Below are 25,611 nucleotides of genomic sequence, written 5' to 3'. Positions count from 1 at the left end.
CTCAGCTCTCCTGCAGAGCGTCACATTCAGCAGCAGTGCAGAGATTAAAAAGGAAATTTGCTTCATTCCACTGTTTTATTGCTATCTCATCTCACTGAGGATGCAGCTTTTAGTCTACTCAGATTTACCTCTAAGTTTGGTAGAGACAAAACCAGTCCCTCTTGCCCTTCCCAATTACTGTATAACCACATAGATTCTGTTGATTTCAGAAAGGAGAATTAACAAGGCATCAATTAGGCTATTAAAAAAATAAATATTCTTATGCAGGAAATACAGTGACCCCTTCAATTAATACAGTAATAACTAATTACTTGTAACATTAATTTCATGATTCATAGTGCCTGGATTTTAAAAAAAGGAAAAGATCCAAACCAGAAAGGTCAGAGGGTGGTGGTGTCTGAGGCCTTCAGACACACTGAGCTGGCTCTTACTTCAAAGGATGAATCATCAGAATCTGGTTGGTATCAGTAGAACTGGCCTGCACAATAAAGGAGGCGAGTTAGCCTTTCCCTGGAGGTGTTTCTGTCTCTTGGCTACAGAAAAATAACGCAGTGAACTGTTTACATTATAGAAACCAAGCAAAACATATTTCTATCGCCGAGGTTTTCTGAAATAACCTCTGGAAGTTCTCACATTTCTAGAGTTTCGGTATTTCAAATTTCAGTAAGAACAGAGACACTCTTGCAATATTTTCTTCCGACTTTATCCTTCCAATGTTGATCCAGAAGACAAAATCTGCAAGTCTCACCCCTACACACCTATTATTCTGGGCTGTGTATATCATTGCTGCAGTTAGAGAGCTCTAAGTGCAGAACAAGCCTGAAGAATTCTGAATGCAAAGCCAAACATATTTGATACAGACATCAGAATCTGGAAACGAGAAGAAGTCTGAGTATAGTAACACGAGACTGACTACCAAGTTAATCATGAAGTATTGATATTCCTGCAGTCCAGGTGAATCAGAGTGTTTTAACCCAAATTTCATGGCTAGCCTGTGTTGTACAAACAACTGTCCTGTTTTATATCAGCTCTGAGAAGAATGAAAAAAGCAAAACTTTTGATCAAGTTTTCCAGCTGATGCTTAAAAAGAGCATCCAATATTCAAGCACCATGAATGGACTAAAGGGGTACTTGATTTTTGGGCTTTTTTATTAATTCTGTGGTGTATTCATTAAAAGGTTAAACTCCTGCTGTATTTTTTTCTTCTCACGCCACAGTTGAAGCAACAGCTCGGTTGTCAGGCTGGAGGTTGATGAGGGAATTGCTGGCTTGGGCCAGCTCTGCGATGGAGACTCGTCCTCTCTGTTTGATATACTGAGCCACAGCAGCCATTTCCTCTGGAGTGATGTAGATGAACTTTCCTCTGTCATCAATCACACCTACAGAGGGAAAGAAAGGACCTTGAAGTCAGCGCTTTGGCTCCTCTCACTTCCCGACAGACATCACTCACTTCTTTTGGAAGGGTCGTTCAAACTGCTGAGGTTGCATTTCATATCTAGGGCAGGCAGAACAACGTGCCAGCAGCTGGGCTTTTATCTCCTCTCTACTGTTGGGTCTTTGAGCAGGACTATGACAATAGCCGAGTGCCTCAGTCAGACTAATTCTGTTCCAAGTAACACGCTCTTTTCATTGTGGGCAGCGAGCTGGGACTATCACACTGTCTACTTCAGGTGTATAGTTTCAGTGCTGATGTGGAGAAAGGAGCTAGTGGAGAAAGGCAGAGCAGCAGGAGGGCCCAGGGGGGTGATTCAGAGACCCTGTAGGGCCCAGCTCATCCATTTCAATTTACCCTCTAAAAGGGAATGAAGCTCAATTTCCATATTTCAATTGCTCCATCAAGAGCAAGAACAGATCTCTCTGTTCTTGACGCATCACAGGATCAAATGGAAGGCAGAGAACTTCACTGGCAGGCCTTTTAGGCCACAGACACAGCCAGGACTGGACACATCCTTACGCTTTAACTCAGACCACTTTTAGGTGATTTAAATAAGTATCCACATGTACCCAGCAAGACAGCTGTTTCCCACAGTGTCAGGTCAGTAAATGTTTGTGTTGGCACCTTCCCTTACTTCATCCTCAGAAAGAAAAAAGACTGCCCAGCAATAAAACAGACTTCTTCAGCCAGGGAGCTGCCCACGTGCTCAGTCTCTGCTTACATTCCCATTTTGATTGTGTGGGTACAAGGCTAGGAACATGCTCTTCGTCCTGGAGTGCTCTGGGATGTTTGCTTCTCCCACAGCGTGCCCTGCCCCAGTCCTGGCTTTAGCCACAGAACTTTTACAACATGCTTGCAAACTACCCCAAAACATAGAATCATAGAATGTATTGGGTTGGAAGGGACCTTCAAAGGTCATGTAGTCCAATCCACCTGCAGTGAGCAGGGACATCTTTACTAGAGCAGGTTGCTCAGAGACCCATCAAGCCTGACCTTGAATATCTCCAGGGATGGGGCCTCCACTACCTCTCTGGGCAACATCCAAGTGATTCTTTCAAATGCAGATTTCAGAAGACAACATCTGCAGCTGGCTGCTCAGCAATCCCTGAAGGCCTTCAGTATGGCTCAATCAACATGCAGAAGCCCTGAACTGTTGGGGATATTCACTTGCCACCTCTGTATAACCTATCATGGGAGCAATCACATCCCATAATGCTTTAAACAGGAGTTTCACAACAGCTGAAGCAGGAATAATAAACATATCTATTGACCATGTCCTGCTAGGATCCTCTACAATTTAAAACAGAAATCCCACTGGAAGTGTCTCTCTACCATAAGTGAAGGCATTTTCTGCACCATACTATTCACCAGCTGAAATAAAGTCCCCTTTGTGTTTTGGCCATCACCTGTTAGAGTGCCATCTGCCATCAGGTCCTGGATTCTGTTGATTGCATCCTGTTCAGGAGGGGAAAAAGAATAACAAAGTGATCAAGAGGAAGGCAGAAAACATTTCACATATTCAGATAAACTCCAGATGGAGGCTTACATTTAATTCCTCAGTCTTAAAGACTTCAGGGAAGGATACACAACAGCGTTTCCACGAAGAAGCATGGAATGGTTTGAGTTGGAAGGGACCTTAAAGCTCATCCAGTTCCAACCCCCCTGCCAGCAGCAGGGACACCTTCCACTAGACCACGTTGCTCAAAGTCTCATCCAACCTGGCCGCCAACACTTCCAGGGAGGAGCAGCCACAACTAACTTGTTGAATTTATTGCTGGTTTAACCCTATAGTTACTCCAAGCACGCAGTTCTGCTACACCTTAAGCTAATATCTAAGCCCTGTTTTCCAGAGCTCTGCCTCTCACTCTTTCTTGCCTTTACTGTAGAAACAAGTTATAGTTTAGATTTCAATCAGATAAATTCCCTTAACTGGCTCGCTGCATGCTTAAAAGAAATTCTGGTTTAAGAGGGAGCACAGCAGCCTGGACTTAGAGCAGCATAAGCTGGTGTGAAGGGGCACCCCAAGATCAGATTAGGTACAAAACAACAGAGAACACTGGTCACTTAGAAATCCATGTCAAAAGTGCTCAAATTAAAATAAATCAGAGTTAAACCATAAAATGTTTAGAGAACACAAAGAGGACGGGAGAGTGGAGTTAAAAGTACAGATATCACACCATGAGCTCACTTTGACAGGCTTATAAGATGCTGAGAAGGACAATATTCTTAAATAATGTACCATAAGATAAAAAATTAGGGTGGTCAAACACTGGAACAGGCTTCCTATAGACGTGGTTGATGCCCAAAGCCTGTCAGTGTTTAAGAGACATTTGGACAATGCCCTCAATAACACACCTTAACTTTTGGTCAGTCCTGAAGTGGTCCGTTTGGATGATCATTGTAGGTCCCTTCCAACTGAAATATTTTATTCTATTCTATAATTCTTAAATGTTCTAAGAATACACAAGCAATTGGAGCCAAACACCTCATCTACTGATTATCTGCAAACATAACACCATTGTCCAATTATGCAGGAGGTGTCTGAATTTTCTTCTAGCTCTGCTTTTGATTCCCAAGCACCCTGAATTGCTCTCTTCCTAGATCTGCAAACACTACAGGATCCATTAGCCAACAGGCAGCTGGGCAGGAGGCAGACTGAGCACTTTTCACTGAAATAATCTTGTAAAACAACAATCCTGCACTGTCTGGATGGTGCTTTGATGAATACCCACATTTTTAGGGCTGATTTTGCTGAGGTTCACCAAAATTCAAGCATTTTCAGTAATGCCGAGATACTTCCATACTTGTTACCTTTATTTATTCACTTTCTCTCCTGTCCTTTCAAACTCATTGTACTTGCACTCCAAAAGGTGCACTTACCTGTGTTCTTAAACCCAAATGTGAAGCCAAGTCCTCCAGCTGGATTACCTTTGTTTTCTATGGAAACAAACAAACAGTTGATGATTAGAGGGTTTAATAAAGCATATTTCTTTTTCTTTCAAATAAAAAGATGCATTTAATAACAGACAAAGTAGAATCTGTCATTCTAACTAACTTTTCCCAGTAAGCACTTTTCTTTGGCAAAAAACCTCTAAACTTCAGTTACTTAAACCAGTCTGCTCTGTGGAAAGACTGGATGCTCTGACCCACTTAAGTGAAGACTCAAAATATATTTGCCAGCATTCATCCTGAACCTTTCCTTATGTTAGGAGGAGAGGATGAGCACAAGCACAACAAACAGCCATGGCTCAGTTCTCCCTGCCACTTGAATTTCTCAATTGCTACCTTTAATTTCCAATATGCTTTAGCAAGATCCCTTTTTGTTTGAGAGATCTTTCAAAGTGCCTTTTAAAATGATCAGTGGTAACACTGCATAAATAAAAATCCAGACAAGACTGGGAGCATTAAGTGCTTTAGTCTGTTTTACTAATGTCATGAGTATTAATGCCATAATCATCTCCTTAAGTGAACACCTTATTAAAATCATCAGTGCTGGAAGGGTACTGCTAGTGTGCTCTTGCACAGGCAGCTCCATGATCTCTGAGAGCAAAGGCAGAAGCAGGAACTGTAAATTTTCATTTTGTTTTTGAAAGAGATCCTCACTGCAGCCTTTCTCACTCAGGATGCAGTCACACCACCGCTCACATCTGCTTTTATGCTTCTCTGCAGCTCCAAGAGAATTACAGAGAGAACACCTGGTGCGTTCATCTGGAGCTACTCAGTTCCTGTTTTCTTATCTGCAAAAGCTTTAGAAATTCATCTGTAAAAAGATGCACTGTTTGTAAGGAATTTGGAAAACAGAAAACTTTTCAGAACTGTGTGATTAACCTTCTGGACTACATTCCTAAGAGCCATATACATATGGTTAAAAAAGCTACATTTACATTATGAGATGCGATATTTCAAGCGATAAATGCATTTATTTTTAATCTTGAGAGTACATGGGAAGGACACTGAAGAAATAAAGAGAGGTTGAAATAGATGAAACTTTTTTTCATTAATAAAATCAAGACAAAAAAAGCCACACACACAGCCTTAGTAGTTGTGAAGTTCGATGCAGCCAAGCTAGAGAACTGAATACCATGGACTGAACGCATGGAACTGGAACCAGTCCATGGAATTCAGTTCTCAGAGCTGGGAACTGCTAAGATTCGTCACATCTTCTTTTAAAAGGATATAGGGGAAGGGGGTGCAAAGCCACATAAACAAGAAAAACAGGATTTAAACCTTCACTTAAAGATATTTACCCTCAACGACCAAGTTTAGTGGAAATTTTCCAAGATCCTGCTGTGAATAAGAGCCCAGAGGGTGGGGTGGAATTAGGATGCGTTCCCCACACACACTCCAAAATATAATGACATTGTGAAGTCCCAGACGAACAAAACACTTCACCACATGCTTCATGTTTTTTAGAGGAAGGCTTCACTTTCACAGAGCAACACACACACATCCACATTTTATTGAATTCATTTAATTTGAGGTATGATTCTGCTGCTGTCTTCAGCAAGGGATGAAACAGAACAAGAGCTCTCAGGATTAAGATAAGTAGGATTTTTTTTTTCCCCCCTTATCTTGTGTAATTTTTCTTAAAGAAAAAAACCAGGAAGGGGTAAAGCCTCCAAGTCCTTTGCTATCCCTTTCAAATGTAGTTACCTCTTTCAGTTCACTGGCTGGAATTCACACACATTCAGTGACACGCTGTCAAGCTGGGTGAGAACAGTGTGATGGCCAAAGTGTAGGTTCATATTTCCTTAGGTCAACAGGCAAGTGTTCCACAGCAAGGGAACTGCTCTGCCACTCTTTAACCTCTGCCCACTTCATTATTAATTTTTTTGAAGTGCTCAGAGAGCCCACAGAGCTGGTCTGTAAGGTGTGTCACGCAGCTACAGCAAGTAGCTATGTAAAACCATAAGGCTCCCATTAAGAACTGGTTCTTCTGCTCCTCTGAGACCTGAGCAGTCAAGTCTGTAACTTGAGGACTGGTCACTGTAAGAAACAAACACACAGGATGGTGACTGCTGCAGAGACAATGCCACAGCCTGAGGCGTGAGGTGATGTTGCAGCAGTCAGATTGAGGTTGAGGGGCTACTCAAGGAAAGCCCCCGAGGAGAGGAGATGTTCAGCTTTCAGAAAAGCAGAAGTGGAGGATGTCAATCCTTTTGGTGCCTTTAAGAAAAATCACATTTAAAACAATCCCACAAGGCAGAGCTGGAGAAAAGAGGCTGCATTTTATTTCAAACACTCTCAGGAATGAAGCAAGGGGTGAACTATCTTCTGTCAGTTATACCAGTAAAATGAGTTATTAAATAGAAGAGCTAAAATGAATTTTATTTTTAAAAAATAGATAGATTTGATCTATATTGATAGAAAAGGGGTGAGGGCTTGAAAGTGGCAGAGGGGAGATGGAGATGAAATGTGAGGGAGAAATTCTTTGGTGTGAGGGTGGTGAGACAGTGTCCCAGGTTGGCCAGAGAAGCTGTGGCTGCTCCTCCCTGGAAGTGTTTGTGGCCAGGTTGGATGAGGCTTTGAGCAACGTGGTCTAGTGGAAGGTGTCCCTGCTGCTGGCAGGGGGGTTGGAACTGGATAAGCTTTAAGGTCTCTTCCAACCCAAACCAGTCTGGGATTCTATGAAAAATGCCAATTGCAATTTAATGTCTACGTTTTTCAGTCAGCTACTAGCAGCTTAGCAGTGCTTCTTGATATAAGTCAACAGTTTCTGTGAATAGAACAGAAGATGAGGGCAAGGCATAATCTATATATTAAGCACACTTGCAAGATTAAAAAAAATATAAAATACTAAAACTGGTAAAAGAAAGCAATGCCCCAGTTCTGCAACTCATCTCTCCATAGGAAATCAGGTGTCAAAGTGCTTCCGAATTCGGTTTTCAGCCTGTGCTTAATTTCTCTGACGTCAAGTAGAAGTGACTAATATAAAACTATACATATGTGCTTAAACACTGAACTGAGAGTTTGTGACTAATCTGTTCCATCCATCACAACCACCAGGGTAACGTGCAGAACCAGAACCTACTGCGTTATCCCTTGGAAACCCTCCCAGTTTTAGTGGAGAACCCAAGGGACATTGAAATATCCTATTGTTCTAATTATTGCTATTGATAAACAAGCTGCCCTAGGATGAATCATAGAATCATAGAATGGTATGGATTGGAAGGGACTTTAAAGCTCATCCAGTTCCAACCCCCCTGCCAGCAGCAGGAACACCTTCCACTAGACCAGGTTGCTCAAAGCCTCAGCCAACCTGGCCTTCAACACTTCCAGGGAGGAGCAGCCACAGCTTCTCTGGCCAACCTGGGACACTGTCTCACCACCCTCACACCAAACAATTTCTTCCTCACATCTCATCTCCATCTCCCCTCTGACACTTTCAAGCCATCACCCCTTGTTCTCTCACTCCCTGCCCTTGGCCAAAGTCCCTCCCCACCCTTCCTGGAGCCCCTTCAGGTACTGGGAGGCCGCTAGAAGGTCTCCCTGGAGCCTTCTCTTCTCCAGGCTGAACAGCCCCAACTCTTTCAAGAAGAACATGCACATGAAGAACAGCACATTTTCCTTAATCCACAGCTTGGCTGTATCTTTAAAGGCTTAAGATGGGAATGGGTGAACTGGGATCATGCTGAAACACTCAGTCTATTTCCACAGACAGTAAATGAAACAGAGGCTGGTCTTAACAGACATGGTCATTTCAAAGTTCCTCTCCCTTTCAAAGAAATCTTTTTGGCTTCTGTAGAAAACAGAAGATTGAAATAGCTGCATGGCTGCAAAATGAAATGTGCCATCTGATGGTTCATCATCACTCCATGGTTTTACTTAGACTCTTTAAACCTTTCACCCATAGCTTCTCCAATCTATTCTTGGCTGTCTCTTCTTCTTTTGGTGGTGCTTCTGATCAGAGTTGAGTGGCTTATGCTGGAGCTTTGGTTAGTGAACAGGGGCTATTCTCATGGGCTGCAGCAATTCAAGTCCTAACTCCAAGTGCTACTAGCCTAGACATTTCCAAATTACCCCCGGAGATCACGTTGATCAGAAAGCACCTGACAGACACAAACCTCTCGATGGCAATGGGATACACCCCCACAAATCCCAGTGACACAGGAGGCAGAGAGCAGCACAGCAAAAAGATGCTTGTGTCCTAATTTTGCAGCAAATCTAGAATGATTGAGCCACTGTTCACATTTGAATCACTCAAATCAACTCCTTTTGGAGGGTGACCCATGAGACAAATCTGTTGGTAACTCTCTGGGGTTTTGCTGGGATAATGGACCTGGAAAACTGCCCCAGAGTGTGAGGTTCTGGATTAACAAAATAATTAGGACTTCACTAAGTATACAAGTGATTTGCTCACTCATGAAGCCTTTCACACATATGCCATACATTGTCAGGTAAGGGTCCAGCTTCCAGTAGAGGAAAAGGATTAATTAGGACAAAAGATTCGCATAGCATTGTTAGAGTAAGAGTTGAAAAGCACATTTGACCTTTGATATACCACTAGTGGAGAAAGAAGTGTTTGTCCTTACAGATCAAAAGTGGAAACCCTCATGAACAAGCTACAGGTTTTAAATAACCAACCACTCAGTATCATGAAAGGGAGACTAACACACCCTGTTAAAAACAAGCAGTCTTCTTAAATATCCCTTCCAAACATTAAGACAACATTGCAAATAGCATGGATTTAAAAAGAAAACAAACAAAAAATACCCAGGAAAAGAAATCACATGAAAAACTGGATTGACCTCTACAATGCCAATGTTTCAGACACAAACACATCGTGCACGGCAGGCCACATGCTGGTGAATTCTTATTCATGCTGAGCTGAGATGTAGAGATTGTTTCCTACATCAGTAGCTGATGTTCACAAACAAAAAGCCTGAATGTCCCAAATCCCAATCAACAGCAAACACTGCTGTTCAGAAACTCTGAGGGTGATCCACCAGGTGCAGAGTTTATAAAATCTATCTTTATGAAAGAGGGTGAGGGCTACAATCCTGCCCCAAAAAGCCAAGACACAGCTATAATTACAAACCATTTTAACAAAGATGGTCATGCTCACGCATGGTTAAGTAAATAATTCAGGCTTATCTAAGGTATCACTTTTGTTACTTGTTGAATCTGTAAGTAAATCAAAGAGGAAATAAAGATTTCCCTTTTTTCTTCATCTCAGCTCTTTGACAAAGGGATTTTACACAATCTAACAAGAACAGACCAATGGTAGCTTACCTTAACATATTCGAGAAACTCCATTAGGAAGCTGCGAGACTGGATACAGCAAGGAAAACAATTGTTATTTTAAAATCACGAACATTAAATACGTGGCAAACTTGCTGAGTACAAGTATTATAAAAATGTTTAGCTTGCATATTCCCAAAGTTTTTAAACACACACTCTGAGGGAGATTTTAAACTGGAAAAAATTAAAAAAATCTAGATTTAATCTTAACTAGGAACTTACAATAGGTATTTATTTTCTGAGACCGAATATGGCTCAAGTGCAATTTGTGTGTAAGTGTCTCCTGCAAGGAAATCTTTGAATCTTTTATTCTTCGCATCATACATACCCTGAAATAACCACATCTGGGCGAGTTTGTGCGTCGTGTCTTAAGTTACGTGGACACACTGAGGACATTTTGTACAGAGGTAAAGTACAGAAGTGACTGGGGAGGCAGCTCACGCAGATGGTCAAGTGTTAGCACACAGCTGCACAACACATGTGGAAGCTCCAGCCCTTTTCAAAGCTATGCACCTGAAATCCAGTATTTTAATATAAGCAACTCCATTTTCAAAGGCAATGCAAACAACTGTGCATTTAGGTTTAACCGGAGATCAAGTTACTCTGTAACCCTGGAAATCAATCAGCCTTAATTAACTGCTTAGCTCTAGACTCAGGACTTTTAATATTCAGCATGACTTTCAGCACTCTAGCCTCAACAACACAAGGTACTGGAACAGGATGATACTAAAATGTTTCAGTACATGATCCACCACAAGGCAGAAGGGTGACTTGCCATTTCTGCATGGCTAATAATGTCTCCAAAAAGCTATGTACCTGTGAGTCTTTCTGAAGATGACTTTCAAATCACCTACTATTAAAGTTCTACCTCTCCACTCCTACCAAAGATATCTCATGTTGAGATCCAGGCATCATCATCAGCCTGCCAAGCTCTTTTGAGTGAGGAACACCCTTCTCTGTTCCCATGTATAGAAAGGTTAATTTTTCCTTGGCAGGCAGCTGTAGGAACACAGACAATAAACATATTCTAGCTTGAAAGGGTCTCTAAAGTAGCACAATATAATATTTAGGTATAATCTGTTCTTTTAACAGGACAGGCACACATTTTTGAAGGAACTTTAAATAGAAAGTATGCATTTTGCTGTTCTCTGCATCTTAGGAAATTCCCCATCACCAGATACAGCTTCTCTTGGTGTTAATCTCGGCACGATGGAGGAATTTATCTCAATGGGAAGGGGTCCATAGTGAGAACTTGTGACTAAGGTCAAGCTGTATTGACTCTCCTTAGCTCAAAGTCACTCTGAGTCACACTAAGGGCAAATCCATTCAATTCCATAAGGTTGCTTTAGCTGAGGAGCAAATGTACACATGGCCCTGAAAAAAATACTGAAGAAATGCATTGGAGAGCTCAAATTTGGCAGCTACAACCCAAGAGCAACTCCAGCATTTGCCAGCAATTAAAATGAGTCTAACAGGTTTTCAGCAGACAGAATTAAGAACGCTGCCTCCCACAAGAAGGGAACTTTTTCAAGTTTGCTGTGATGTTATGTCAAGTGTTACATTTCAACCAGCATCCCCAGCAGCACGTCTGCAGGCAGCCACAGGAGGAGCATGCTGGAACGTTATGCAGAGTTTGAAATACTATCAACCATAGCAATCATCTGCAACACTGGATGTACAGTTTTCCAGTGTACAACCCACAAGTACTTAGGTTGTGTCCTGTGAAATCTCTTAACAGAAGCCTTTTAAAAAAAAAGAGCTTGGTTTTTCATTTGATTTCACAGCAGCTCCACTGGTCTAGAAAATAAAACCAAAACCAAGCAATTCCTCCCAAGATATGTGGGCACTACCAAACTCCATATTTAGCCTTGCTTTCATCTAGCCCACTGTGTATGGGTAGAGCAAAGCTGATGACAGTAAAAGAGTATCTGACTTCAAGGATGAGTTTTTATTTCTGTCCTTACATTAAGGGAGGAGAGAACTCATTTCCAGTGATATGTATTTGCTTTAGTACTCTAAATTAGGAGTCTGGAATGAAGGACTGTAGCATTCCCCAGGAAATGCCCCAGGTTAACGTGGGCCATATACACAATTTAGCTTTTACAAGCAAAAACATGTGGCTGACTCCTACTTTCAAGTTCATTTTACATGACACAGAATGCAGTAAGGGCAACCTGAGTCTAATAAAAGCTAAAGGAAACTGCAGTAACAGCCTAACATACATACCTCTTCCTCTGTCATTGATTCTTCAACCCCTTCCTCTTCAACTACAAAACTCTCCTTCAGCTTCAGGTACTCTTCATACTCTCTCTTCTCCTCTTCTTCCTTTGCCTTCCTTTTTTCCTCTTCCTGAACAGAAAAGACGACAAGTGGTCAGTTTTCTCCTTCCCGAATCAAGTTTATTTTTAAGCAGCATCTTCTTTATCTGCAGTCTGGTTTTACTAGGACAGACAGCAGATTAAAAGTCTCTAAAATGAGTCTGAATTGATGACAACAGTAATTTCAGAAGCTGCCCTTCAGGTAGCAGCCATCTTACACGATAGTGTAAGCTTGCACACCATACACCTTGGCTGGTTCTTAACAGATCTGACACAGGGGAGAAAACCACTCTTATATAGCAACCTGCTTTCTTAATTTGCATGAACATGTGTCTTCTGCAGATCCCGTGACAGGAAGTCCCAGCCCCTAACTGTCCTTTGATGCAACATCCACATTTTCAGTAACTGGCCCCAGTTCTGCTCTGACATGCACTAGGGTACATTGGGAGCGATCACAAAGATAGTGGAATTACACTGGTGGCTGTCTCTGTGTGAGAAGAAGGTGGCCTGGAAAAGAATTTCAAGTAAAATCTCTTTCTTATGACATACAAGCAAACCATGTCTACATGGAATGCAAAAGAATTGTATAAAGTATTTTAGGCAGAGGAGACAAAGTAGGATTGTGTTACAAAAACTGCTATTTACATGTCTGGTTGTTAACCAAAAGCTACAGGCTCTGCTTTTAGTTATTTGCAAAAAAAAAATAGGTAACTTTCAGTTATCCTGAAAGAAATCTTAAAGTCTTAAAAGAAAATAATAAAAAATAATGCTGACCCAGAAAACTCCAAGCCTGCCATCAGTGAAAAGGTGACTCATACGAGGTAATGCAGAATAGTTGCACATTCACAAAGCAAAACTGTCCTTAAAAGTTTTGGAATGTGATAGATGACTTAAAAAAATGTTTCAAATAAAGACAGGTTTTTTCCTGGGAGCTCATCAATTTGTAGCTTTCTAAGATTTTCTTTTCAAATTTGTTTTGCTCTTCTCCAAAACACTTTACACACGTAACTTCACATAGAAGAAAAATGCTTCCTTAGACAACAGTTTGTCTTCTGCAGAGAAATTTATGTTTGACCATCACCTGGTACAATAAGATTCCAATTTGACTGGCCTCTGGTTGCTACCACATTGCAAAGGCTTGACTAAAAGTTAGAAAGATGAGTTCTTCAAATTTCAGTGACAGTCTCTGGGCGTTCCTTTACTATTAGCACAGGAATTGATCTCTTAAAGAACAACTATATTGATTTCTAAATGCTTGCCCACTACATCTTTGACACTAATATGGTAATTGCTTCTTTAAATGGCTGGAAAGCAAACACTTGTTCCATTAAAATAGGAAGAGACAGGTACAGGTAATTAAGTATTTTGAAAAATGTCCATATTAAAAAAGATGCAATGTAAGGTCAAACCCAGCAAGATACCAGAAATGGGGATGGGAGGGTTGCCCTACAATAAAAACTGAAGAAAAAGTGTATTTGGTTCCCACTGTGTTTAATCAAAGTCTTGAGAAAGTCACGAGAAGGAATGCTACCAACATACAAGCACGAGAAAAACAGGACTGAAAGGATCTTACTGGATGTACAAAGTCAAAACTATTTGTTTAACCACGAACTCATGAAAAAACTACAGATCTGAGGAAGCTCTTGAGACAAAACAAGACCATTTTCCAGGTCATTCATCACCGTAACAATCATGAGCAAAAGCCCAACAGTAGATTTTTCCTTATAAGCACTACAGGTGCCAAGAACGACATAACCATATTTCATTTGGAAGTGACAGCAATTGTTCTTTTCTTGTAAGTGCATTAAACTTAATTCTGATCCTAGAAACACAAGAATAAGGTTCTTCCCCGTGTCTATTACAGAGGTTGTAATTCAACAGGATTTGAAATGAGGAAACAAACAAACAAAAAAAATCACAAAAACTAAAAATTGCTTTGGCAAATAATTTCTAGATGGTTCTTAAATAAAAAATAAATCGGAGGAGAGTGTCCCATTTACAACTGAGAGCTACAATCACTGAGAAGTATTTTCCTGTTGCTGGAGGGTCTAGTAACAACAAAACTCATTCCAGTCTTCCTTAGGAACTTGAAGAATAGTACCTTCAATTTTATTAATTCCTCATGAACTTGAAGAACAGTATCTGCAATTTTATTAATTCCTTAGGAACTTGTAAACCAGCACCTTCAATTTTATTTTTCCAGCATGTTAATATCACTACTTCCATTTCCAAAAGAGCACCTTTGCTGTGAGACTGGCAAAGCACTCAGCGACCAGTCCCTCTTTTGTGGTCTCCCTAAAAACCAATGTGAGTTTGTTTTCCAGATCCTAAATACTGATGCTACAATCAGAGGAGCACTTCCAGGCAATCTGAACCACTGCTTTGGTAGCTAAAGTGTGGCAGCTCTCAAAGCTTCATGTTTCCTGGTGGTTGTAGCCTCTTCCATAACACTAAATATTTCCAGAAGCTTTTTCATCTAATAACTAAAAATCCCAGCCACTTCCTGCACAGTCTCAGATGCTTTGCCACTTCAATTCACCTCACATGCTTTACCAGCTAAATTCACCTACGATTCAATGTGTATTAAAAGAAGGATTTAGGATTTATAACTGTAAACTGCTTCAAAGCTGAGAGGAGAGATGACTTTGTGTAACTGCACTGGGAGAAGCGACCAGCAACAGCAGTGGAAGCTGAGCTGGGGGAACTCTAGCCCAGCCAGGCTGTCTGTTCACACTTATTCTCAGCTATTTTTTTTTTCACCATCACGCTAACACTCTTTTTTTTCACAAGCCCAAGTCATGCAGCAGTTGCACAGAAGGTGCAGGGTCAAATTTAAGCAGGTTGGATTCCCACAGAACCCAGTCTAGCTGGATGCATAACCCACACATGGAAACTCTCTCAGCACCCCAGGGTCTACTAATGAAACAGAGCCCAGTGCTGCTTTCCTGCAAGTCACACAGGGGGCACTCAGCTCCAATAGAAATTTAAAAAACCCCACATCTTTGTTAGTCAGGTTTCTTTACCCCTCCTCATTCTGATCTCATTAACTGCTGTGAAGTTAAGTGGTAAAGCATGTGGCTGGGGGGAGAGATAAAAACTGGGCCACCTCCCTTCAGGGATGGGTGGGGTGGTGGGGAAATCCCAGCACCATGGAAATTTGGTAACTGCAGATGCTCACCTTCAGCTGCTTGCCTTTTTTTTTTCTTTTTTTTTTCTTTTTTTTTTTTTTAAAGAAGGTTTGCTTCTCTCCTCACCCATCACCCCTTCCCAAACTGGGGGCTTGCTCCAGTGTAAAACCCACCTGGACACTTTCCTGGGCAACCTGGTGTAGGGATTTTGGAACCTGCTTTGGCAGGGGTGTTAGACTAGATGATCTCCTGAGGTCCCTTCCAACCCCCACCCTTCTGGGATTCTGTGATGTCTTTTTGATCAGTTTACTATGAAGTGAAGAACAAACTCTCCCACTCTGATCATGTCTTTATTGGGAAGAAAAAAAAAAATTAATCACACAAACCTTTCTTCTTTCTCTCCTTTTTCTGTCAAGATGTCCACATTATCACTGCTGCATCACCTCTACCTCTGCGTGATTGCTATGAGTTTCATGTGCCACCTTGTGTAGCAGAAACCCAAGAGCTTCTAGAGTCCCATGCAACCTGGGGATCTCCAGCACTCTGGAAGACACTTTCCAACACCCTTACCCCTTCCTAGAGCGGATCTGGTCAGCACCAACTTCCCACTGCACCCAGTCCCAGTCCTTCCACTGCTCTCCAGGCTCCCTCCATCCCACCTGGCCACCAAGGAGCTGGACTTGGTGTGAGGCTCCTTTCAGATCATTACCTTCTGGTTGCCTCTTACCTTCATCACAATAATTATTTCCATGACATCAAAAACATTAACTGTGCCAACTGCACAAAAGCTCAATCTTTTACCAGGTGAAACCCACAGTGTCTTGAAAACTCTTTCAGACTTAAGAGCAAGAAGCAGACCTTGACTCTTGGGATCACAAATTCCTCTGGAGTCCTGGGATGCTGCTTGAGTAACTGCACTGTCCTGGCTGGTTGACAACCTTTGAAGGTTTCTCATACATTACTATTTTTAGCAAAGGGTGAGGACCTCTATAGCACTGTCCAGCAAGAAGATCTTGAACTCTTGTTTCTAAATTTCAATGCAGTAACCCATTTAAGGTGACACTGAAGACGACATGATATTGGCCTACAGAATAAGTAGCTTTTCTCAGAGCTTTGCCTAAGCAGCTTTTCTGGAGTGGAAACTGCTAGTTGTGTGGTGTGCCAACTCTCCTCCAAGATAAAGGACCAACTTGCAGAGAAACAAATAATTTATAGGCGGCTTATTCGACTGCTAAATCAAAGAGATCTCATTGCTAGTGAGGAAGGTAGAGAGAACACTGGACTGTCTTCAACCACCACCATTCTTTGTTTGAAGATGTTTCCTTAACATGCAGAATGAGGAAAAGCTTCCATGCTTATAAGTTCATGGACCAAAGAAACCCTCCTTGTACAACATGCAGTTTTTGTGCTGTTCGTGCAGGTTCTGCAGGAAGTGAAAAGGGACTTTAAAGTAAATAATTGGGCATTGAGCAGATGGATCTCTAGGATCCCTCCTCACCCCCCCACTGTTTAGACACAAAATAAAAAAAAGCCTTTATAAAGACAGAATAAGTGTCCTTTGAGCAACCTGGTCTAGTGGAAGGTGTCCCTGCTGATGGCAGGGGGGTTGGAACTGGATGAGCTTGAAGGTCCCTTCCAACCCAAACCATTCTATGATTTTCATCCCCTCAAAATCACAGTAGAATGATTTTTTTTTTTTTGCAAGCTTTTCAACTTGTACATTCTTAGGAGAAATTAATTTTCAGGAAAGTGCACACACTTGAAAACTGCTGCTTAAAACTCAAACTATGTAGCTGTCTCCATCAGACACCAGAAACGCACCATTTATGTATGAATAGCGGCTATAAATGCCAAACAGATAATGAAAAGCTCTGCTGAGAAGCACTCAAATTTCGGTGTTCACATCATGCTAACACATTATATGTTATTACACAAATAACTCAATAATGAACATTTTAAAATTTGGTGCTTATTCTTTTAGGATCAGATCTCAAATCAACGAGCCAAACTCAAAAGCTTTAACAAGACCCTTGGGATCACCAACCAATCCTCCATCTCTCGAGCTCTAAAAATCCAGATCATTTTAATTGAGGCACTTAAATACAAAACTGAAAGCTTAAATGAAACTGCCCTAGTTTGGAAACTTGAGGCACAGCTGTGCTTGAGCAATACAGATCTCGTTCTAATGTTAACAGTGAACAAACACCAGTCCCCCCCACTCCTGCTGTGGTCTTTTATTTCACAAGAGTTAGAAGCTTGCTCGCTGGAAGATGAGTAGTTTCTCTACTGTATATCGAGCTGTGTTTTGAGAGCAGAGTGCTCTGCAACGGATTGAGAGGCAACACACTCTGTTCAACGCTGTGTTTTAGTGAAGAAGAGTGATCTCTGTGAGCCCTGCATCTGCACAAACAGTTTCCTAAGCAAGGCAAAGCTAGGCTGAGGGAGTAAAATCTACAAAAATCCCTGTGCACAGGGAAAATAAAATTAAATTAAAAAAAAGCTCTTGTGCGAGCAATCTGCAAGGCTTTGTGTAAAGATACTGCTTTGCAACATCAGAGGAAGTTCGCTCTCATTGATAAGGTGTCGGTTGGTAAACCATCTCACCACTAAAAAACTCCAAGAGTGAAAGGGAAATCCCCAGGGTAAAGCAGAGCTGAAGCAAATGACAATTAAAAAGGAGCTTCCTCACATGCGTAGCCAATCAGGTCATCAGAACACTGGAAAGGAAACTTGAATTTAAAAATATATTATCTGGTTTGCAACACTGAAGCCAAGGGGCAACCACATTTTATTTATATGTGCATACAAATATATTGAAATAGAATCAGGGGGTTATTTTTCTCCAGAATATGCAAGATTTTAACCCCCATAACTCCCTTGAAGGTGCAGTTCCCACCTGTGTACAGCCCAAAAATAATTGGAGAGAGATATCCATTTGCCTGTAAAACGCAGTGGGTTTTCAATCTGACTCAAAATTCATTATTTCCACTAGACTCCAAATCTCAAACGACTTGAACGAGGGGGGTGTGTGTGTGTGTGTGAGGGTGTAACAGTCCTGGTGACTTTATCAAAGATCAACACTGGGGAATTTCTACAAGATCTGCACGCTGCAACATGTTTTTGTATCCTCCTGATCTGTTTGGCTTTCCTCATCATCTGACAAATTTTTAGATGGTGTTTAACGGCACAGGAATCACCTATTGCTGTTGACCAGGATTCAGCTCTTATTAGTTTAAGGCTGTAGCTGAAATGCTGAAGGTTAAGCTCTTCTTTAAACAAAGCCAACCTCAATGTTCACAGAAGTTAACACAATTTTGGTAGCACTTCTTGGGAGAGAGATTGGAAAAAAAGTTCAACTGAAATTTAACTAACAAAGCTGGTTGGACTTGTTTGGAGACTTGCCACTGTCATGATACCTACAGAAATACTCTGATGTACTGGAAAATGAAGGGGAAAAAAAAATGAAGATACCTGACAACTGTAACAGACAAACTTCAGTGATAAACTCTAAATTTCTTGTGCCATATGGGATTATATCATAGAATGGTTTGGGTTGGAAAGGACCTTAAAGATCATCCAGTTCCAAACCCCCTGCCAGCAGCAGGGACACCTTCCACTAGACCAGGTTGCTCAAAGCCTCATCCAACCTGGCCGCAAACACTTCCAGGGAGGAGCAGCCACAGCTTCTCTGGGCAACCTGTTCCAGTGTCTGACCACCCTCACGGTGAAGAACTTCTTCCTAATATCTAATCTAAACCTCCCCTCTTTCAGCTTAAACCCATTTCCCCTTGTTTTGTCATTAATTGCCCTTTTGAGAAGTCCTTCCCCAGCTTTCTTGTAGGGTTGAGTTGCGTTTGTGGTGTGGGAGGGAGGTGTTTTTGGTAGTGGGGGAAGGGGCTACAGTGATGGCCCTTGTATGAAGCTTCGTGAAGGTCTCCTGGCTCCAAGGCAGATCCACCTCCAACCCAGGCTGAGCCAATTAGTGATAGGGAAACTGCTCTGCGAATCCATATTTATGCAGGGAAGAATGGTTTTGACAAGGAAGGAGAGAGCCATCAGGAGAGACCATTGACTTGGACAAAAAGACCATCAATGACAGGTATCTTCAATTTTTTTCCCCTTCATTTTCCAGTACATCAGAGTATTTCTGTAGGTATCATGACAGTGGCAAGTCTCCAAACAAGTCCAACCAGCTTTGTTAGTTAAATTTCAGTTGAACTTTTTTTCCAATCTCTCTCCCAAGAAGTGCTACCAAAGAGGAGGAGGGGAGGAGACAGAGAACCTCAGACACTCAGATCAGCACAGAGAAGAGCAGGGGGAGGTAAAGGAGGACTCCTGCATGGAGGAGTCAATGGCAGAGCAGATATCCACATGTAGGCCATGGAGGACTCCATGCTGAGGCAGGATGCTGTGCCTGAGGGCAGCTGTGACTATGTGGAGAGCTCGTGGTGAGCAAGGAGACCCCAGAGATGCTCAACACTGGAGCATGGAGCGGAGATGCACTGGACCAGAGACCCATCTGCAGCCCGTGGTGTCCCCATGCCGGAGCTGGGAGCTGAGCCCAAAGAGGTCCGTGACTCCATGGGAAGTTGTATTGCCACACTTTGTTCCTGAGCTTTTAGCCCACCAGAGGAACCTCATGCTGGAAAGAGCTGCATAGCCAAACTGACTGGAACCCCCATGCCCTGTCCCCTGTGCTGCTGAGGGGCAGAAGGTAGAGAAACGGTAGAGAAGGGAGAGAAACTATCACAGGGAGCAAAGTGATTTGAGCCCAGGAAGAAGGGAGGGGTGGGGAAGGTGTTGTTGATGTGGTTGTTATGTCTCACTGTCCTACTCTGATGATTGCTAACAAATTAAATTGATTTTTCTCCCTCAAGTTGAGTCTGTTTTGCCTGTGACCATCACTGGTGAGTGACCCTCCCTGTCCTCATTTCAACTCACAAGCCCTTTGTTGTGTTTCTCTTCCCATCTCACCGGGTTGGGGGAGGAGTGAATGCAGGACCTCATGGTCCTACCTGTGGGTGAAACCACCACACATGTGTAGTCCACGAGGGCTTACTCATGACAAAATGTTACTTGTGGAAATGAAGAAGCCTTTCTCTAGAACATATAAATGACATTTTATCCTATGTATTTATAAAAAACACAATAAACCCAATGACTCCTTTATCACTTAGAGGGACCTAGAAGAGAGAGGCACTATCTTTTACATCACACAATCAGTTTGTAACAAGATTGGAAAGATAAGATGTTATGATGATAAAGACAGGCTGTGCTTACATGCACAGTAATCACATACCTATTAATTCAGTTTGTTTCCCCTCCTATCACCTCGTCAAGACTAAAACACTGAAGTCTTGTTATGACCAAGCTCCCTGTAATATTGCTTTCTTTGCTGACTGAAGCAGGAACTCGAGCAACAGCCTAAATATCTGCAAGTCTTGAATTGTTCTTTTTCCTGTTAAAGACTTGGATGAAGACAGAGACTTAAAATTACTTAAAAAAAAAAACCCACTTGAGGATGAACATTAAATATTGGCAGATGTGTTTAGTTTGATCCACACTCAAAATGTTCAGTGGTTACTGGATTATCAACCTGGTTTAGACCCAAGCAAAAAAATTAAATATTGAAAACACTTTTCCCTGAGTAATAGAATAATGTTTGTGATGTAGCCTGGTGTGTTGGCTTGTTGCTCTGATAAAGACTACTGAGAAAACAAACAAACCAAACAAAAAAAAGTTTAAATTACAAAATTCAAGTAGCCAAGGAAATTACTGACTAAACTGAATAGCAAGCTAGATTCAGGCATTTGAGCAATTTTCAAAATTCCAGTAAGTAATCCTTTGGACTGTTGAGCACAAAATTTAAAAAAAAGAAAATAAAAAACCCCAAACCCCTAGTTTATATTCTTCTTTTCCATTGAGCCTTGTGAAATGGAGGTGGAAGTGTTTTACTGCAATCTTTACTAGGAATATTAAAAATTAAAATAAAACCAAATTTTCCTCATTCAACTAAAATAAATTAAAAAAAAAGAAAAAAAGGTTGATAAGCACTTTCTGTGTGAAGATTTCTGTGTGAAGATACCTCTAGTTAGAATTTCACCCTTATTTTCTACTCAACTTTTCAACCATGCCTGACTGGTTCTGATGAGCTGAGCTGCACTGCTCAGGTCAAACCTGTAGGCAATCAACAAGATAACATCTTCCTCCTGAGCTACAGCTTCTTGTCAGCTACAATTTACTTAGCAATTCACCTGCTGTGCTGGCTGCCACTCTGGAAGGAATTAAAATTCTGTTAATTAGCTTCCTGTAAAGGAAGTAACAATTAAACAATGCCAGTGTCCAGCCAGTGCACCCTTCTAATTTCCCCAAAGTATTGGAATAATTTGGTTCATTTCAACCAACATTTCAGGATTTCAAGGATATTAAATTCCCAGAACCTTAGGAAAAAGAAAATAATAAAAAAAAATCAGGGAACTGGGTGGAGACAAAATACTTAAAAGAACACACTACTGGAGGGAAACTTGCCATCTGAGTTATCTGTTATGCCAAACCCCGTGGCAAGCAGGATGGGGAACAGACATGCATGTGCTTTAGAGGCAGCCAGAGCTCATCTTGCCTGTAGGAGAGGGAGAAACTGGCAACACTCAGGAGAAAAACAAAGTGCCTGTAGGGACCATAAGGCAAAAGCTGGTGCTGCTGAAGTGTGTGAGCAGGGGAAAAGTGGTAGGTATGGATCCACAGGAAGCCAGGTCTGATAGTTCTGCTGTTACAGGACACCTTGGCTAAGCACAGGAGTGGCTCAGACTAGCTGAGATCAGTTATTCAACTTCAGGGTTCACACTTTGACAACTACCAGGTCCTTCTAAATCTGTAGATCTTTCTCAGAAGGGCATTGTCAGCTGTGGAATAATTGGTCCCCTGCAAGTTTGTTCAAGTCACTTTACAAATCAAAGTCTCAGACAATGCTACATATTTTGATGTTGTAGTACTGACATTCTCCTCATCCATTTCAATTTCTGAAATCAGGAGCCTTCCACTAATGAAAAGGAAACAGATTTCAGAAGATAAAGGATTTTTTTGGGGATAACTTCAGAAATAAATGTACATTCTACAAAAGATCTGAGAGATACAATGTGTGTGTGTAACATATGGAAAAAAAATTGAAAATTGCTTTATCCTGCCTTCATGCTCCCATCAGAGGAAAGGAAAAATTGTCTTTTCCTCTTTGCAAATGTTATCAGCAACACACTTGACTTACACAACCTGTGCTTAGAGCAAATTAAAATAAATCTGCTCACTCCAAACCACAGACACAAAGCTCCATGCATATTAGAAGTATCCCCGAAAGTTGACAGTGAAAGCTGGGGGCTATGCTCCCCTGGGACAGCAATTACCCAGCACAGGGTTGTGCTGAACACCTCAGTCCTTGCCTCTAGACCCACACAACGTGCTCAAGCACCAGAGAGCATGAAGTTCATTCCTAATTCTTACCCAGTAGCACTGATGCCCAGAATACACAAAGCAGCTTGAAATTATTTTGCCTCCTTCACTGATGAAAGTATTCAACAAAAGCATTTCAATTGCACAGTACTTGTTTTTCTGGGTCACTCCTGCTAACACACACGTTTGTACGCACAGTTTAGAACTCTTAAATTGTGAAGTACATGTAAATTTCTATAATTAGAATAAAATCATGTAATTTTACACAACAGTTGCCAAATCGGTTGCTGATGTCTTTCACTTTCTGCCCTGCTGGTTACAGCTGTCAGGCAGCCAGTTCTAACGAGCATAATGAAGAGGGGCCCAGTGAGGCTGAGAAATTCTCCTTTGTTAAGAGATACTCAAAGTTTAGCTGGTCAAGGTCCTGAGCAACCTGCTCTAAATGGACACAGGTTTGAGGAGGACAGACCAGATGATCTCTGGAGGTGCCTTCCAACCTACATTCTTCTATGATTCTGTGATAACCAAACTGCTCCTGTCAGAAACCAAGCAAGCAACCCTCAAAATTTCTCTTGAACTAGGTACAACTCCTTCCTTCATATACCTGCAGTTAAACAGCTCCCAGAGGAACTCACAGCCAACTCTATCAGCTATGTTTGTCAACAAATCCACCAAGCCATCTGTCACTAGGGCATACAGCAGCAGATCCACTACCAGGAGATTGGGTTTCGTTTTGCCCTCGACTCAACCGTGGGTGGGTGTTTGCTGCTACATCTGTGTATTGATGTTTGGAGCAGTTTTCACTTCTAACAAGCACTTGGAGGAACAAAGCTGGGGATCTGTAGTTGAAATAACCGAGTATTAACTGTAATTCAAACAAAATGGAGCAATAAAAAAAAACCAAAACAAATTAAAAATGTATGCAATAGTAATGAGTTCTGCTGATCACAGGACTTACATAGAAGCAATCTCAAAGACAAACTTGGTTCAAAATTTCCATCTATAAATACAACCAATCCCACCTGTCGTTCTTCCTCGAGATGTAGCCTCTCCTCTTCTTTCCGCCTTTCCTCCTCTCTTTTTGACTCAAGTTTTTTCCGTTCTTCTCGTTCTGCTTCTTCAGCCTAAAAAAAAAAGAAAACCCAAAACATTATGCAAGCCAAGCCTTACTCTTCCTGAATATACATTTTTAAATTTCATACTGTGATACCATGCGGGAGTTTCTTACTATCTTCCTAGATGAAACAGTAAAGAGAATAAGAAAGAAAAGTCATTATCATTTAACTCCCTCCACCCCAATCTTCAGCGTACTTAATATTGTGCTAAGTTTAGAAATTACCCTTCTCACTTGCATTATCTGTATCTCAATAAGGGTCTAAGCTTGGCAAATGCATATGAGCTTATTACCATAGTGATATTAAGTAATATATGTCATGGCATTCCATTTCTCCTCACTTAAAATCTAGTTAGAATGGACTTTTTTAAAATTGGTTCTTCAGTCTCTTTAGTATACTTCAGTTTGAAAACATATTAAGAGGACAAGCAGAAGACATTCAAATGGAGGATTTGTGGCTTTGAATGTTTCAGCAAAAAAGAACCTAACCAAGGAATTTATCTGTCTACACGGGAAAATAAAAATCAGCATATTTTAAAATGAAACAAAAGATTCCTCACTCCACCAACTGATGCTTATCTAGCTTCAGTCAACTTTGCTCAGATTTTCCATGAAAAAAAAGAGGCTAATTAAATAGAATGAATATGGAAAGTAATGACAAGATGGCTAAAGCATAGAGTGAGAAAAGGGTCGTAATGGAAGTTTATATTAAAAATAATAATCAAGTTTAATACCAACCACCCTAACTACAGAGCATGCTACTAGAGTGTAAAGCAGAAATTTGATTTAAACCTCTGGTGACACTAAAATTCTCAAGATAGGATTTCACCAGCTTTCATTTGGACCCTCTACACATTAGAAATGTTAGTAGCTTCATAAACCCTGTCTGTTTATAAAATGTGTGAACTCCACCATGACTCCAGCTTCTGTTATGCAAAGGTTGTTTAAGTTTTATCTACTTTTTGCAACCCCACCTTTCAAGTTACAGAACAACACAGAGTTTGCAAAAAAAATACACAAAACAACTAAAAGGAATTAATGCATCACCTGCTCCATCCATGAGCATGCTTCAGAAAGTGAGTTTTAAAAAGCTTGTTGCTTCCCTGGAATTAACAGCAACATGCTGGGCAAAACTGAAAAAATGCAACAGCATTTCAATAAGTACTTTTTCATGCAGATTTAAGAAAAAAAACAATTGAAAAGCTACAGTGTGTTTGTTCTGCATATTTGGTCTCTGTTTAAGGGCCAAACTTCAACCAAAATCTGACTGCATCATAGATTTCAGTGGATTACAGAGTCTGCTTTTCATCTCCCCCAATCCCTAAAAACAATAAACATGGCTAAACATAGATAAACCCAAAGTTTTTGCACTGTGAGAGCACACAAAACAGAACTGCCCACAGTTTTGGTTACAGACCCAATGTTACAACAATTCTGTGTGGGCTTGAGTTTATTTTTAAGGGGAGACATGACTGACATTAAAGCTACAACTCAGTGGAAACATCCAATAAAGAACATTCAGGAGTTTAACTCCACTCTCCTCCCCAGGAGAATGCCAGAGAACCTAATGGAAAGAAAACTAGACACCGTTTTTCTCTTGGGATACAACATAAAAAGCTGAATTTACATTTCTAAAACCAAAAAGACAACTGTTGTGGGGATGACACTGGCTTTGCCTTTCTGGGGTGTCAGTTCTTTGCTGAGTACTGCTATTCAGGCTCTGCTCTGGGCTCTATACGTGGCAGGAAATGCTTACCTCTCTCTGTGCTTTTCTGGCTTGTTTCTCTTCTAATTTCCTCTGCTTCTTTGCTCCAATTTTCCCAGACACCTGAAATTCTGGCACTTCCTCAGCATCGTCTTCCTCTACAACATGGAGTAAAAGACAAATTTTAAATTGTCTGTAAAAAGTCCCTTTGAGAAATTTCACTGCTT

General features: G+C 41.2%; 1 protein-coding gene across 1 annotated transcript; it reads right to left on the bottom strand.

Moving 5' to 3' along the window:
• Positions 1 to 1,206: 1,206 nt before the first annotated feature.
• Positions 1,207 to 25,611, bottom strand: DDRGK1 (DDRGK domain containing 1; the record flags this gene model as incomplete). The annotated part of the gene is made up of 7 exons (XM_010174901.1): positions 1,207 to 1,379; positions 2,842 to 2,890; positions 4,316 to 4,372; positions 9,668 to 9,706; positions 11,903 to 12,025; positions 23,588 to 23,689; positions 25,436 to 25,611. Coding segments are annotated over 7 exons (719 nt in total), but the record flags the coding sequence as incomplete, so codon positions are not given.

The sequence above is a fragment of the Antrostomus carolinensis genome, unplaced genomic scaffold (genome assembly GCF_000700745.2).
Source record: "Antrostomus carolinensis isolate BGI_N321 unplaced genomic scaffold, ASM70074v2 scaffold13159, whole genome shotgun sequence".
In the NCBI taxonomy this organism is placed as follows: domain Eukaryota; kingdom Metazoa; phylum Chordata; class Aves; order Caprimulgiformes; family Caprimulgidae; genus Antrostomus; species Antrostomus carolinensis.
This window is presented reverse-complemented; position numbering and strand designations above follow the sequence as displayed.